General features: G+C 57.7%; 2 protein-coding genes across 2 annotated transcripts in view; one reads left to right on the top strand and one right to left on the bottom strand.

Moving 5' to 3' along the window:
* The first annotated feature begins 59 nt into the window (after window positions 1-59).
* On the top strand, window positions 60-2,892 carry NKIRAS2 (NFKB inhibitor interacting Ras like 2). Its single transcript, XM_080360006.1, has 3 exons — window positions 60-535; window positions 1,067-1,308; window positions 1,697-2,892. Exons 1-3 carry the CDS (start codon window positions 442-444, stop codon window positions 1,934-1,936), a joined length of 576 nt encoding a protein of 191 aa, XP_080216132.1. The 5' UTR covers window positions 60-441; the 3' UTR covers window positions 1,937-2,892.
* Window positions 2,893-5,078: 2,186 nt separating this feature from the next.
* The window catches only part of ZNF385C (zinc finger protein 385C), a gene marked incomplete at its 3' end in the record, with an annotated part of 59,016 nt that continues 47,677 nt past the window's right edge, over window positions 5,079-16,417 (bottom strand). The window contains exons 3-9 of the mRNA XM_080360062.1: window positions 15,144-15,286; window positions 11,185-11,295; window positions 8,584-8,755; window positions 7,630-7,959; window positions 6,164-6,351; window positions 5,875-5,988; window positions 5,079-5,303 (exon numbers count right to left, since the gene is read on the bottom strand). Of these exons, the coding sequence (XP_080216188.1) occupies window positions 5,079-5,303; window positions 5,875-5,988; window positions 6,164-6,351; window positions 7,630-7,959; window positions 8,584-8,755; window positions 11,185-11,295; window positions 15,144-15,286 (1,283 nt within the window). The remainder of the gene's footprint in view (window positions 5,304-5,874; window positions 5,989-6,163; window positions 6,352-7,629; window positions 7,960-8,583; window positions 8,756-11,184; window positions 11,296-15,143; window positions 15,287-16,417) is intronic.

Raw genomic sequence — 16,417 nt, forward strand, 5'->3', positions numbered from 1 at the left:
ACAACGGCGGCGGCGCGCGGGGCTGGCGGGCGTGGCTTTGGGGCGGGACCGGACCGGACCGGACCGCACCGCCCCGCCCACTGTGGGGAGGCAGCGAACGGCACCGGGCAGCCGCCGGAGGCACCGGGCACCGGGCAGGAGCACCGGGGAGGGGTCTCGCCTCTTCTCGCCGTCGCCGCAGTCTGGGTTTCCCGGCAGGCTCTGGTCCGCCCGCCCGCAGGGGGGCGCTGTGAGCCTGCCGGGCCTCGCCCCGCCCGTTCCGCCGCCGCCGCGCAGCTGAGGCCCCACCGGCGCTTCGGCCCCGCGGGTTCCTCCGCATCGCTCCGCAGGGCCGGTACCTGCGGGCTGGGCCGCCGCTGTCCCCTCGGGCCTTTGTCCGCTCCCCGCAGCCCCCCCGTGCCCGCATCGCTCCGCTCCCGCAGCGGCCGCGGGTGAGGCAGCATGGGCAAGAGCTGCAAGGTGGTTGTGTGCGGCCAGGCCTCCGTCGGGAAAACGTCCATCCTGGAGCAGCTGCTGTACGGGAACCATGTGGTGGGTGAGTTGGGGCTGGGAGCAGGAGCTGAGGGTGGAGCCGGAGACCCCGAAAAATGCAGTTGGGGAGGAAACACTGGATGATCCTGAGAGTCTTTTCCACAAAAATGGTTGTATGAAAGCAGCGTCTCGCTACAGTACATCCCAACAGTGCGTCCTCTATAGTAAGAGCCCTTTTTCCACTCTGTGAATGTGTCGTAGCTACAGCTTTCAGTGAAAATGCTCAACTTCTATCCTGTTAGGTTATTAACAATGTGATTCATGAAAGACAAAAGTCTTTCCTTCCTCTGGGCGAAACCCCGTCCTGTAACCTGCCCAAAGCTGCATCTGATTTTTGAGAATAAAAGCATACAGAAATATGGAAGTGGATCATTTGCATTACACTTTCTGTCATAGACAAACCTATATTTTTAAAGCAAAAGGTTCTCTCTGTGTATAGTGTGTGATAGCCTGACGACTGTGCTGCCCCAGTTTGTGTTGTGCTAGCGCCAGCTCCCTGGCCATCGTCCCCACGTGTCCCCTGTGTCTCTGTCAGGCTCCGAGATGATCGAGACCCAGGAGGACATTTACGTGGGCTCCATCGAGACGGACCGAGGGGTGCGCGAGCAGGTGCGCTTCTACGACACGCGGGGCCTGCGGGACGGCATGGAGCTCCCCAAGCACTGCTTCTCCTGCACCGACGGCTACGTGCTGGTCTACAGCACGGACAGCAAGGAGTCCTTCAAGCGCGTGGAGCTCCTCAAGAAGGAGATTGACAAGTCCAAAGACAAGAAAGAGGTGCGTACCCCAGAGGAAAGCAGCTGTAGAGTGGGACCTGCTTCCCTTGTTCAACTTCTCACCTAGAGAGTCTGTTCTGTAGCTTGTCACGAGATGGGGACAGGGGTCCCTGTTTTCTAAGACTCTCCATTGTAACCGGCTACCGTCCTGGGATACGTTCTGCGTGTGCAAACATTCAAAAGGCTCCTCCGCTTTGGGGCTGGTTTGAGACACACACAAAAAGGAGAAGAAGCTGCTAGAAGGGAGCACTGGGAGATGTTGTGCTTTAAGAAGTCTTAGTGCTGAGTGGGAATCAGTTGCAGGACTGGGCTGGGCATGGAGGGTCTGGCAGAGCCAGCTCTGCATTGGGTCCCCTCAGGGATTCTTCCCACCTTTTCTTTCTGAACAGGTCACCATCGTGGTTTTGGGGAACAAGTGTGACCTGCAGGAGCAGCGCCGGGTGGACCACGACGCAGCCCAGCACTGGGCCAAGGGCGAGAAGGTGAAGCTGTGGGAGGTGTCGGTGGCCGACCGGCGCACGCTGATCGAGCCCTTCATCTACCTGGCCAGTAAGATGACGCAGCCGCAAAGCAAGTCTGCTTTTCCCTTGAGTCGCAAGAACAAGGGCAGCGGATCCATGGATGGCTGAGCCTTGTTTTCCCTTCTGTTGCCACCTCCTCTCCCTCACCTCCCCGCTTCCCTCGCACATACCTCCTGCTGAGCCTGTTTGGTGTCACCAAGCTGGCGGGAAGGTGACACAAGGAACGGGTGTCCTGGGGATGGTTTTTGGGGGCGAGAGAGGTGACTCGTCTCCCTGCAGTGGCACAGGGACGGCTCTTCTCACCGCCCAGCCCCTGCAGACGTTGGAGGTGCTCCAGGAACAGCGGCGCTTGCCCAGGGCATGGGGCCATCCCTGCGGGCGCGGGCTGGCACCGGCGCAGCGAGGGGCTCGCCAGCAGGTGGGGATCAGCTCCAGGGCTGAGCGCAGCCAGGCCGGAGGAAACAAAGCCCTCTCTCTTTGTGCTGACTCAGAATCACCACAAGACAAAGGGGAAGGTGGCCCAGTTCTACCCAGATAAAGGTGTTGCCTTCAGCTAGTCTGGATCTAGGAAAAGAAAAAGAAGTAGCAAGAAAGTTCTGGCTTGTTTATATTTGTTCCTTTTATTTACTGAGTAACACAATAAAGCAATGAGATTTGATTATCAAAATATTTTCCTTTTTTTTTTCCCCAACAGTTATAGTACATCAAAAAAATATACAATGGACATTACAGGAGGGGTACTGGCCAAGTCCCTAGAGTCTGTTTATTCCATTTTTGTGGGTTTTTTTGTTGTTTTTTTTTTTTCTGAATCAAACTGTTCACATCACTCCAAGGTTATTTACAGAGGGGCACACGTTATTGAGCGCTACAGACTACGCCCTACTACCTAGTACAGCATCTGCTAATCAAAGGCAGTAAATGCTTTGGAGAGCACGGGAGCGGGGGCTGCGGTAGAGGGAGCGTGTTCTTACGCAGCTTGTCACAAGTATTATTGTTATTCGAAGGAATGGCTTTCAAGGGGTTAAAGTGCCAAGTGTAGGAGTGTATCAGGACCCCACTGGTGGGGGGGCAACGGGAGCAGCTGCTGCTGGCTCCAGCACAGGCGTTTTGGAACAAAAATGCGGGGGAACGACCCACTAGTGCCGAGGGCTGGAGTGCGGCTGTTCCCTGCGCTCCTGAGCGCATTGCAGAGGGGACACGCTGCCGGAGGGGACACGCTGCCCATCTCTGCTGTGGCCAGGGCTGGGAGGTGGTGGGTGAGGTGACCTGGGGAGGAGCAGAGTGGGATGAGCAGCGGGAGGGCTGGGGCTGGGCCGCTTGGCACCGCGAGGCTGCGTCCCTCCCGTGGGACATGTCCAGGCTGCACGTGTCCCCTGGGACCATCTCCCTGTCCCTGCCAAAGACATTGCTGCCGGGAGCCTTCCTTCCCTCGGCCGCTCCGAGCCACATCTCCACCACCGTAAGACCTTTGGGTTGTCTCTACCTCCAGCCTTCCACAAACTCTCGCTCTTCTCTTCCCAGCCCTTGGGGTGGAGAGGAGATGAATCCACACCCAATGACTCCCTCACAGTCCTGTCCTCGGTGACAGGAGCACAGCGGTGTCACCACTGCCCTCCAGCCGCAGGCATACGGCCCCGCGCTGCCCCGCTCCCTCTGCGCAGCTTTCCTGCCCTCGCCCGGGGCTCCAGCTCTGGGAAGCAGCAGCATTTCAGCCCTGTGAGTTACGCACTGGCCGGTCCCCATCGCCAGGATCCTGTCCTGAGCGTCGGTGGAGCACACCGGGCAAAAGTCCTCCTGAAATCCAGGCGTCACTTCTGGCCAAGACGTCGGATGAGTGTGCGTGTGGCATCCCAGGGGCTGGGAGGGCAGGTGGGTCACAGCAGAGGTCTCCGCGCCAGCACCCTGGGCCAGGGGACAGGAAGGGAATCGTCTGCACAGAGCTCAGTGTTGCGCTGGGTTTGTTCTTCTGCTCCGACCACCACTCCTGCATGAGCACCAAAATAAAACGCAGACGGCAAATGCGGCGGGCGAGCTGCTCCTCCTGGATTGCATAGATCGGGGGGGCCGTCACTCCAGCGGAAGGTCCATTTGGGTTGCGGCTTTCCTGCATATTTCTATTTACAGCAGCACGCTGGGAACCGGGAGCGCCGTGGTTACAGTTTTCAGACCAGGTCACCGCTGGGCTTGCTGAGCACAGTGAGAAGCAGAGCTACGGCGTCGGAGCCCCTCCGGCGCCCGGTGTTCCGCAGGCTACAACAGGAACGTGGCAGGGAGAGCACCGGCCGTGGGCTGTGGGTGCCACCTCCTCCTTTGTACCTGATTGTCCGGGCTGCTGGGGACACTTTGTTTTTGGGAATGATGAACTCCCTGGAAGCTCTTAACGGGGACGGGGTTGGACGGCCAGGCATTGCGTTTCACCGGAGAACCAAAAGTGCTTTAGGGACATTCGCTCAGCCTCACAGCATCTCCCGGGGGGCAGGGACGGGGCTGTGGGACGGAGGCACCGAGCACAGCGTCACCACCTCAGGGAGCCCGTCTCTGTTAGCGTGTGCTTTGGGGGTCCAGGGCAGGGGCAGTGTGCTTTCGGAGAGAGGAGGCGCCGGCCCTGGGCTTCAGCTATTGCTCTCGGAGTGAAGATATGGTCAGGGTGCCCACCGCCCGCCGCCGCGGGGGCTCTTTGGCTGGTGGGACGTAGCGGGTTGTGGGGTGCAAGGGGCAGAGACACCCCCGGCCGGCACAGACACAGGCACAGCCAGCCCGTTGTGAGAGGGGAGCTGCCACGTTTCTGCTTGTGCTGGGGTCGTTTCTCCCAGTTAGAGCTGGGAGCTGGCAGCTCCTTTCCCACTGGGCTGGCAGGGACCGGCCACAGGATGCTCCTTCCCCCAGGGAGCAGCTGGCGGCTCTTCTTCCAGTCTGATAAGCGGGAGGGTGATGAACAAGGAACCAGCGGGCCAAGGACAAGCAGTCCCTGGCCACGAGATGGTCCTGGTGACAGGGGCACCGTCCCTTTCCCACGCAGCACGCAGCCGTGTGACGGGCTCCTCTGCCGAGCGCGGGGCTGCCCCGGCTGCAAGGAGCGGCGGGGCCGCGCGGCGGGGCTCTGCCGAGGTGTCTCACCCAGCAGGAGCACTCTTGAAGTGGAGGAAAAGCCGGGGTTGATGTCTACGACTATGGTTTCCCACCAGCCAGAAGAGCAGCCTGCCTGGGCACATCGCCCCGCGGCACAGCCCGGCCGCGGCAAACGGACCCTCTAGTAGGGGGCAAAGACGATGGGGCCCGGCGTGGTGCGGACGTGCGCCGGTGGCGTTCGGAAAAGCGCTGGTCCAAGAATGGGGGCTTGGAAGAGGGTGGTGGCGGCGGCTGGCCGCAGGGCGAGGGGGCCGGGCATGGCGCAGACGGCGGCCGCGGTCAGCGGGCTCGGGAGGAAGCGGGTGGCCAGGGTTTTGGTGAGATGCTTCTGCAAAGCCAGTTTGGACTGCGAGGAGGGAGGAGGAGACACCATGAGACACGCGCTCCATCCCACAGCTCCGGTCCCTCGGCTCGGCTGCTCCCAGCACACAGGGACACCCCCGTGGTGACAACCTCCCCAGGGAGGTCCCCAACCCCATCAACCAGCGCTGGCTTTTGCAATTCCCCACTGCGGTGCTTTCCTCTGGTGCCATGGGGTGAGTTTTGCTGCCAAACTCTCTGCTAAGCTGCACATCTCTGCAAGCAAACACTTAGGCTTGGTTTAACTGAGCCATGCCAGCCCTAAGCACCCAACTGTCACAACTCTCCCGCTCAGAAATGGCCAAACAGGTGGAAGAATCACAAGCGCTGCTGCCAGAAGACACGCAATGATTCCTGTGCTTGCTTTCCCACAAATAAAGACTCAAAACTCTCAGCGCTCCAGCCGCCCTCCCCAAGGGGAGCTGGTTAATCCTGATCACAGGAACCGAGGCCTTAAGAAAAGCACCCCCTGTATCTCTGATTGCAAGAGACGGCTAACACGGCAAATGACGTTTTGGAGAGCAAACCCAGCGGGTAATTTGCAGGCAGACAGGTACCTTGAGAATACTCACTGCGAGGGCAGCGTTCTTCTGCAGCTTGTTGTAGGGGCTGTACTTGGGCTTGGGGGGCTTCCCCGCCAGCCTGTCTTTGTGCCGCCGGCTGCTCATGTGCTGGAGAGGAAAACAGCCCCGTCACAGGAGCCACAACAGCACCCACAGCACCGCGTGGTTCAGGTCCACAAGGGACACCCGTCACCTCGCAGGGGACCGTCAGGTACCCACCCCCGAGCCCCCGGTGTCCCTGCGCTCCCAGGGGAAAGGGACATGCCAGGCCTGGCACCGTCACCTGTTTCAGCTGGGTCTCCGAATTCACGTAGATCTCGCACACTTGGCAGTGGAACGCCTTGTTCTGGATGTTGATGCTGCCCTTGTTGCCGATCCGCTTGGACTTGTGCCCTGCCCGGGAGAGGATTTTGCCTCGGCCTCGCCGCAACTGGGTGCCGTGACCTTCCAGCATCGACTTGTGCTTGGCGCCTGGGTGGCAGAGGGGACAAACGCTTCACTTTGCAAACAAAATCCCAGCGCTGTGCCGAGTGCTGCAGCGAGGATGCTCTCCAAGCATCCCCCACCCCATGACACCCTGGTCCCCGCACCAGCCTTGCAGGCAGAGGGGACACGGAGCTGCCCGCGTGCCCAGACCCTCGCTGCGGATGCTACAGCCCGTTCCCAAACCCTGCCAAAGTCCCATGGCCAGCTGCGCTCTGCAGGCAGACCAGCAATGCTCAGCTTCCCGGAGACACCCCCCCATCTCTCTCCGTGTGCCAGACCTTCGGAGAAACTGCTATTTTCAGCGTGTGCTGGAGCCTGTCGCCTGTCCCCGGGTGTTCGCACAGTCTGCAGAGCCGGGCACGTGTCGCCGGCCGTGCTGCAGCATCTGAGCCGTGCCCAAGGTCACACAGGATCCGGCCACGGAGCCAGGAATAGCCCAGCGGGGTGACAGGAGGAGGGGAAGGAGGAACCCGAAATCCCCGCACACCTGGGGACAGGGCGCTCCGTCCTGCCCCTGGCGGCGCGGGGACAGCGGGGTGGGGGTAGGCAAGTAATTTAAACCATGGCTAATTCATTCTATTTTTTAAGGCGTTAAGCAAGGAGCCCGAATCCGTGTGACAGCCACGGAGGAACGCAAGCCTGCAAACATTTTGTTTGCTTGTTTGTTTTTCCCAAATCAGCTCCTAAATTCGTAACCGGAGCTGACAAAAGCAAAAGGGCACGTTTGCAGCTAAGCCGCAGCCGTGTCCTGAGCCGACCCCTGAGCGCCGCTGCTGCTGCCGCCCCGGCGGGCAACTGGGGCTGGGGGAACTGGTTCCCTTTCTTGCTGAACTGGGGGGGTTGCTGGGCACGGCCTATGAGCCATCACTTGCTGCTGGGCTCCAAAGCTCCTGAGATTCCCAAAGAGCTTCTCAAAACGACCACCGAGGTGCTTTTGGAAGCATTATCCTGGGGCTGAAAGGGGCCCCGGCACTCATGGTGCCATCAGCCTCAGGCCAAACTGCCACGGAATATAAAGTAGCCTCTAATCACTTGATTAAATGTACCTGAAAATGTCTTTAATTAAAAGACATGAACAATAAGAGAGCATTTGACCTTGCTAAAATTCACTCTGTAAGCTGCAGCACAGGTAAAAAACCACCACTTCTTTTTGCAAGCCACCTTAATTAACCTTTTTTTAATGAAAGCAACACTCGTTAAATCTCACTGTTTCCCTGCAAGGCTGTTTGGTGATAGGGCTCTGTCCCACGTCCCTGTCCTTACCGGTGTTGTGAGCCTCCAGCTGGGACAGGGAGTTGACGGTGACTTTGCAGGTGGGACAGTACAGGTGCTGTTTGCTCTTCTTCCCCTCCTTGTCACCCTCGGGGACCGAGCTGGCGCTGCTGCCCGACTCGGCCGCCTGCGCCTCCGCTGCCTGCGCGGCCGAGGAGGCCACGCTGGTGACATCCGAGGTCCCCTCCGAGAGCTCCGAGGCCAGCGGGGAGCCCAGCGAGGTGACGCTGCCCGACAGCTCCGTGGGCGACTCCTCGGCGCCGGGCGTCAGCGCCAGGCTGCTGCACGCCCCCTCCGGCTCCTGCAGACCGTTGGCTTGAGCTGGCGGGAGGGGGGACGAAAGGAGGGGGGGAAAGAAAGAAATGGGCAGAAAGAGAAAAGTTCCCTGTGCTTGGTTTTCTCCAGAGAGCAGCCCTGTCCTCGCTGAGACCGGCTCAGGCGCCACCTGCTCACATCCACCCTTTTAAGATGGACAAAGTATTACTGGAGAGTCCAGTGGAGGGACACAAAGATGCTGAGGGGTCTGGAGCATCTTTGTGATGAGGAGACTGAGAGAGCTGGGGCTGTTGAGCTGCGGAAGAGAAGCTGAGAGGGATGTGATCAATGGGATCAATATCTCAGGGTGGGTGTCAGAGGATGGACCAGACTCTGCTCTGTGGTGCCCAGCGCCAGGGTGAGGGGCGACGGGCACAGAATGAAACACAGGAGGCTCCATCTGAACACGAGGAGAAACTTGTGTCCTTTGCGGTGCCAGAGCCTGGCCCAGGCTGCCCAGAGCGGCTGTGGAGTCTCCTTCTCTGGGACATTCAAACCCCCTGGACCCACCTGTGTGATCTGCTCTGGGACCCCAGGTGGGGCTGGGGATCTACAGGGATCCCTGCAATCCAACCACCCTGTGATTCTGTGACTCCTGCTGAGGATGAACAGACCCCCCTGCCCACGTACCTGTGCTGCCGGGCTCCCCGTTGCCCTCGGGGCTGGGGACAAAGTCAGCGGCCCCATCCTGGCTGGTGGCCACCGCCACAGCCCCTGTCACCTTCTGCTTGTTCTTCATGGCCTCGATGGCTTTCAGCCTCCGCGCGTGCTTGTGGCCCTTGTAGTGAGCTTCTGCCTGGTTCTGGGGAGGGACAGACAGGGCCGGCTGTGGCGGTGCTGCGACCGGACAGACAGACGGTTGGACGTGGGGAGGATCGTGGGGTCTGCCCCGGGCTGTGGCTGCTCGGACGCATTCCCAGCGCAGCCACCTCCCCTGGTGACACTCATCCCTGGGGCTGAGGCTGCCTCAGAGGTGCCATTTATATCTATATATATAAACTGGTTGAGTCACCATCCCTGGGGGGGGTTTAAAAGATGCAGAGATGATGTTCTTAGGGACATGGGTAAGTGACAGCGCTGGGTTAATGGTTGGACTCAATCTTGAGGGTCTCTTCCAACCAAAATGATGCTACGGTTGTATGATTTTTGGCTGGGTGTGGCACAAGCTGCCTTCCTCTTCCCACCAGATCCCTCTGCACACTAATGTATTTGCGCCAATGTATCGCTCTGCTAAGACATCACCGCATTGCACAGCCGAGATAAGGACCCTGCTCTGATTAAACGCATCGAGTCTCTTTTTTAAAGGAAGCTTTCAGGCAAAATTTACAACTTCAGAAACGAGCAAGTAATTGTTGACCGTAAAAATAAAATAAAAAATTCCGTCGGTGGGGAGGACACGTCGCCCATTGTGAGCTCACGGGTGTCCAACATGCGATTCGCATTCATGGGCTCCGTTCTCCCAGCGAGCGCTGAATAATGAAGCGCACATTGATGGGTTCGTGCCTGCACCAAACTGATAAAAACGCACACAAAAGAAAACCACCCAAACATTTGTGTACTCCGCCGCCAGGGACAATGCCACATTGTCCCCCAAAACAACCACGGTTTAGCAACTTATGGCAAGAAAACACAATATGAATTAAGACACTGTACCACTGAGCAGCACACATTAATTTGCATGGCGTTTTCCGAGGCCAGCTGAGGCTTCCTGGGCTTGGGAAGAAGCAGCATCCCTCCCCTTCCCTCCCCCTGCGCTTTCCGAGGGCTGGGAATGGTGTCCGGGGCTGCGCAGTGCCGGACGGGTACGTGGGAAAGCAAAAGGTCCATCCAAGCGCGGGGACTCATTAGTAAACACAATAAACTTCCAGCAGATAACGGGGCCGGGCTGCAGCCTAAGTAGGTCACCTGGCACCGCCGCCGCTCCGCGCAGAAATACAAGTGGTGTGCAAGGGTCTGCACCAGGACACACAGACGTGACCTCGGGGGACACGGGCAGGGACGGGCCGAGCGGCACCGGCTGTCTGCGAGGGCAGCGGGAGCACGTGGTGGGACCGACTGTCCCGCACTGCACATCCAGCCGGGATGGGATCGCAGAATCACTTTGGTTGAAGAGACCCTCAAGATCACCGAGTCCAACCGTTCCCCCACCCCTGGTGCTGCCCCATGTCCTGAGAACCTCATCACTGAGAACCCTCCAGGGCTGGTGACTCCAGCACTGCCCTGGGCAGCCTGTTCCAATGCCCCACAGCCCTTTGGGGAAGAAATTGTTCCCAGATCCAACCTCAACCAGGACGCAGCGTCCGAGCGGCCCCGGGGAAAGTGAGAGCAGCTCCTGGCAGGCAGCGCCGCCGGACACGGAGCGCAGGCAGCAACGTGCGCTCGCAGCCCATAGAGCCGATTGTACCCTGGGCTGCATCGCCAGCAGCGTGGCTCCCTGTGCGGAGGAGGCTCTTGCTGCTCCGCTTCCATCCCCGTTGCTTGCAAATCCCCATCCCTCTCCCGCCGGCTTTGTGGGAGAATTCCCTTTCAAAGCGTTTAATCAGTTTTCCCCACAAAAGATCGGCTGCGTGCAGTTCATTACCGCAGGGATCAATGAATGTTCCCTTCCTCCCCTCTACAAGGTGGTTGATTTGCTTATAATAAAAGGCAGGGAAAAAAAACCCCAAAACCCCAACAAAACAAACACCTGCTGCACCAGAGCTCCAGGAAACCAAGGCAGGAAAGATTATTCTCAGCTCCCAAGGACCAGATATGAATTGCTCAGGCTGATAAAGCAGCTTAAGCACAAACAGCAAGACCAAGGCAGCTGGGAACAAAATGATGGGGAGCAGAAAGAGCCAAGGTGACAAATAGAGGACACGGCAGCCCCGGGGAGCATCTGGGAGATGTCGGTGGGAATGGCAGCCGAGGAGGGAGCGACGGGGAGGTTTAGATGGTAAACTGGGAACAATTTCTTCCCCAAAGGGCTGTGGGGCATTGGAACAGGCTGCCCAGGGCAGTGCTGGAGTCACCAGCCCTGGAGGGCTGGACAGATACTGAGATGAGGTTCTAAGGGACATGGGGCAGTGACAGGGGTGGGGGAACGGTTGGACTTCTCCAACCAAAATGATTCTATGGTTCTATGAGCTGCTGCCTGCGCCACGGGTGTCTGTGCGTTGTCCCCATTATGGGATGCTCCTGCCCTGCCATGGGCACTGTCACCGGCCCCGCTCGCCCCCCAGCCCGGCTTACCGCAGAGTTGAAGCGCAGGTGGCAGATGTTGCAGGAGATGAACTGCTTCTTCTTGAGCGGGGCCGGCACGCCAAAAGTGTGGCTGATCACCGCCTTCTGCACCGGGTCCATCTGCAACGGGAGGGAGGGAGGGCAGAGGGTGGCTGGGTGACACACCGGGACAGCCACCCGTCCCTGTCCCCACGGAGCTGCTGCAGACACCAGTAGAGCTCGTGGCCGGTGTCCGGACTGAGCAGGCGGTTGGGGCGCAGAGGCACCCCGGGCACCGGGGAGCGTGTGCTGCATGGATGCCCCTTCTTGTCCTTTTTAAACCAACCATCCAAAACAAACGGGCAGGAGCCCAACGCCTGCTGTGGTCTGGCAGAGGGGATGAGCTGCTGCAGGGCGCAGCCTGTGGACCCCATCCTCTCCAGGTCACTGTGCCCCCGTGTCACCCCCCGTCCCTTCTCCCCTGACCACAGACACCGGTGCACTCAGTGGCAAATTATTGGTATCTATTTGAGCTCCGAGCTGCTTCCCTCCACCTCCTAATGCCGGGGCAGCTTTCTGAGACACTTAACAAGAGCACAAACCCCCAAAACCGGGGAACAGAGATGATTAAAACGAGCAACCAGCCATTAATCCTCCCGTTCTCCACCAGGGAGCTGAAACGTCCCTGTGCAAAGCCGAAGGCACAAGCAGAGCCACATGTGCCTGCCATGCACGGGACACAACAGCTCCGGGGTCGGTCGTGTCTCCGTGGGCCCGTCGGTGTCGGGGCGGCGCGGGGGCTGCAGACGGGCACAGGCTGATGACAGCCCCCGGCCCTTCTGTCTCTCTGCCCAGTCATTCCTCAGCCCAGGCAGCAAACTTGTTCGAAAAGCCATAATTGTTTTAAACAAAATGCATTTATTAAGGGGAGGGAAAATAAGAATAAGCTCTTTGTTTGAGCGTGGCTATAATCTATAATGCAAGTATTGTTCCCCTACCCTGTGGCATAGGAAGATTATCTTATCTGAGTCCTGCTGTCAGCAGAGCCTTGGGTTTGCAGGCGATCGTATTTCTCTGCAAAGCTATTTCGTTGCTGAGACAGGTGCATCAGTCTTCGAGGCACATGCCTGGACAACAGAGCCATTATCAAGACCCCAAATTCCTTTCCAGGAGTGAGCAGAATGGTAAGAGCGGGTGATTAATGAAGTGCCTGTTTGCTATGAAATTTCACTCACTTATCTGGCATATAAACGAAGAGGCATTTGGGGTTCGACAGAGACCTGGAGGAAGCTACAGATGGCAAAGATGCTGCTCCACCCTGATGACAAACATTGCGCCGTGCTACAGGCAGCATCCTTGCGCTGCCCGTCTGCAGGCAGACGTGGGGCTGGCGCTTGTTTTCAAGAGAAACACCCACCTTTTTCATGCAAAGGAAAGAAAAACAGCTCTAACCTTCACAGCAGCATCAGCACCAGCTCCTCTGCCCCCTGAGCACCGAGGGAGCAGGGCTGGGGGTGGAGGGGGATGCGGAGGGAAGGGAGATGCTGCACAAGGATGCAAAACTGGGCAGGGACCATCCTGGCATCAACGTGAACCTGGCAGCGATGCCGGCGGCACTGGGGCCACGGTCCAGCACCAAGTCCATGGCAGTGGCACTGGTTGCCCCACCAATGTGTCCCCTTGTCCTCCTGGGGCATAAGGTGATGGCACGAACCCAGGTCTTCACACACCTTGTGGTTTTGCCAATCCCCCCCTGCTCAGCCCTGCGGCACAATGAGGAGTTAGAATCAGAGAATCATGGAATAATTTGGGTTGGAGGAGACCCTCGAGATCATCGAGTCCAACTGTTCCCTCACCCCTGGCACTGCCCCATGGCTCTTGCATTCTCTCCGAATGAAAATACAAACTCCTCCCTAAGGTATGCACACACCCCGCTATTTTGGATATAAAAGGACCCCCTAGCTCTCCGCTGGGGTCTGTGCCGCAGCGGTACATACCAGCCAGGATGGGGGGCTGAGGCTCTTCCCGTCGCTTTCCAGCAGAACTGACCTGGGAGCAGAGGTTGGCTTTGGGCACCGCACACTCGCAGAATAAAGATCTCGGCTTTCTAGTCAATTCTTATTGACTCACATTACTTTATTTATCCCTGGATGTTCCTACCGATATAAATAGAGATCCCTGCGCTGAGCTCCCTGCCAGCCAGAGAGGTCAGAATGGGGAATTCACAGGGACGCAGCATCAGTTCAGATTGCATCTTCTGCCGCGGTTTTGCAAGACGCTGCGGGGTCCTGGGGATTTGCAACATCCCAAGAGCTGCAAAGGACTTTTGAAGCATGAAACACACCTTCTGTGTTGTGTTAAGATTTTTTTCCCCGTTGTTGTTGCTTTAAGTGGCAGAGCTCGGCTTGGAAAGGTTTTGCTCGCTCCAGAGTGAAACATCTGCTGGGTTCATGAGAGCCTTGTGACCTGCTCAAAGTGCAAAGTGTTCTGCTCAGCAGACACAAACAGCTCCCGCTGTGCAGGGCAACGCCGAATCCTGCACAGCATCCCCAGCAACGCCGGGTAAGCAAAGGCAAACCCTCCGATTGCTCTTTATAGCAACTCACGGTAGCTCTCCCAAAAAGTAAAATGCCCTGATTGATGCCCCCTCCCACCCTCTCAAATCCCCCCTGCGGCTCATCTGCCACGTGGAGTCTCTGACCTGGCATCAATGGTCACTTGGACAGAGAAATGAGGAGCTGCCAGCCCGGCTCCAGGCACAGCGATGCTCAAGCCCTGCATCCCGCCATGGGGACTCCGCTCGGGGTCCCCAACACCAGCCCCTCGCACCCCCAACACAACACAACCCCAGCTGATCAGACCTGGCTGAGCTCAGAGCAATTAATGTAATTAATTCAAAGTGCCCATACAGGCGGGACAGACCCCCAGCATCTCCATCCCTGTGACCGACTCATCCTCCGAACCCGAGGAGTCTCCTCCGAGCGCAGAACCGGCGCGACGGGGCCGTGCAGCTCCAGCAAGGGCCAGATTCATTCTCCACATTATTAGTAGTATTGTTTTTAAAGCAACGCAAGTCTGGAGAACACGTGCCAAGGCAGGGCAGGCGGGAGCCACATAGAACAAACAACAGGGTCTGGTTCAAGTGAGCTACTGACTCCAGCGCCTAAAAAAAGGAGCCCAGACAAAGAGCAGCAACCTTAATGGCATCAAAAACATCCTCCTCTCCTGTGCTGCTGCTTGTTAGCACAGGGAGAGACAGGCTAGAGCTGGGATTTCAAAGGAGCTTAAAGGAGTTAGGCATCTGAATCCCATTCAACAGCAACAGGAACCCTGCACTTAATTTCTACGGCTGTCTTTGAAGATCTCGGGGATAATTTGCACCTTCTGAGCATGTTTAATCTCAAACCGCTTACAAAAGGCCGGCGAGCGAGGGGTGAGGGAGCTCAGGAAAGCCCCATTTCCAGGCTCACGAGGGAAACAAAACAGGGCATTTACCCAACCCAGAAACGTCCGCTTTGCCTCTGTGGAGGAGACACCCAAGCACTTGGTCCAGGTTCAAGGTTGGGGACTTGGAGCCCAACCAGGTGGTGGGAAAAGTCCCACAGCAACCGGGCTCACCCACAGCACCAGCCACATTCCTTGTATCTTTAGCTGCCTCCTCTCTCTTTCTGTCCTTTCCTTTATTCATTTCTCAGCTAATGAACTGCTCTCCAGAGCTACTTTATTACTATTGATTGCAGGAGCAAAATCCAATTGATCTTGGTTAAAACGAACCATCTTTATAATTCTGGTATACAAGGGAGCTGGCTGGGCTGGTACCGCTTCGAGCTATGGGCAGGTGCATTGCACTAGTATCCAGCAGCCAAACACCCCAATAACTAAGCCAAAAATTATCTAATGGGGTTCAAGAAGTGGTGCCACGTAGAAGAGGGACCAGTGCAGGGCAGAGGGGTCCAGCAGCCGATGCCCACCCGTTCCCCAGGACTCACCGTGTTGAAGTTGGGGAAGAGGTTGAGCGGTGACGTCCCGTTGAGCCTGAAGGTCAAGAAGTGCTTGATGTCCAAGGGGGGATGAAGGGGGCGGCCGGGGATGGGCAACGATGCTAAGAGGGGGCTGCTGTGTCCGGAGGGACCTGGGCAGGCAGAGGGGAAAGAGCAGCGTTAGCGCTGGTGGCCGCAGCTCATGGTGTGGGGACACGGCACATGGGGACACGGCACATTGGATGATCTGCTGTGGGCACCCAATCTTCTTGGCAAAATGTCCCAGCTCAGGGTGGCCCTGGGACCAGCAGCCAAAGGAGCACCCTGACCCCAAGCATCTTTGCAAAAGTTGTGAACGTTGGGTCCCCAAGGACCGTCCCAGAGATGTGGGTGCCCCAGCTCTGCCTCTCCACACATATATTCTGTGGAAACCCACAAGGATGGGCTCCCCCCAAACTGACCACGAGCTCCAGTGTGTGATTTAAAAATAGCCTGCAGTTATTAATAATTTTCGGTTTCAAAAGCAAACACCCCCGGGAAGGAGGGAAGGACAAGCAGGGGGGCTCTGCACCCGCTCCCCATCCCAGCGCACCCCCTGCCCCACGGAGGGGCCGCGCTGAGCCCACACACAGCCCTGAGCGCGAGGAGGGGCCAACTTCAAATCAACAAATGACTGAATAAAACACAATTAATAAGAAAAGGGTTCAAAACGCTGTGAGCCAGAAAAGCCCATTCGCATCGCGCACAGCTTCACGCCTTCTCCAGCCCACCTGGGCAGCCCTGTTCCTTCACCTGGAACATGGACAAGGCCAATATATGTCTATATCTGTCTATACATAGACATTTTTTTCTATTGATTTCTGGGTTCTTTTTCACCTCAAAGCGGTCATAGCGAAGCATCACCCTCAACCCGCTGACCCCCAGTGTTGCAAAGACCCTCACAAGAGGACAAACGCAGCCGATGCCCCAGGGTGCTAGGTGCTCCTGCAGCAGAAACACAGCCCAGGAGCTGTCCCCACAGACCAAGAACCATCACCATCAGTGCCACGTTGGGACAATACCAAGATACTTGTCCCCCCAGCCTCTCCGTGCCCCAACAAGGCTGTGCAGGACCCGGCAGCAGGTTGGTGCTGCTTTCTTGCTGCATTTTGCTCTCCACCGGCAGAAACTGGTGCAGGAGCCGAGATATAAATCAGAAATTCAAAGTTTCGGAGGATTTTTCCTCTGAATTTGAGCAGCCAGCGCTGGCCCTGCGGGCACCAACGACCTCTTTCTGGGCGAGT

The sequence above is a fragment of the Nesoenas mayeri genome (assembly GCF_963082525.1).
Source record: "Nesoenas mayeri genome assembly, chromosome: 26".
Taxonomy (NCBI): domain Eukaryota; kingdom Metazoa; phylum Chordata; class Aves; order Columbiformes; family Columbidae; genus Nesoenas; species Nesoenas mayeri.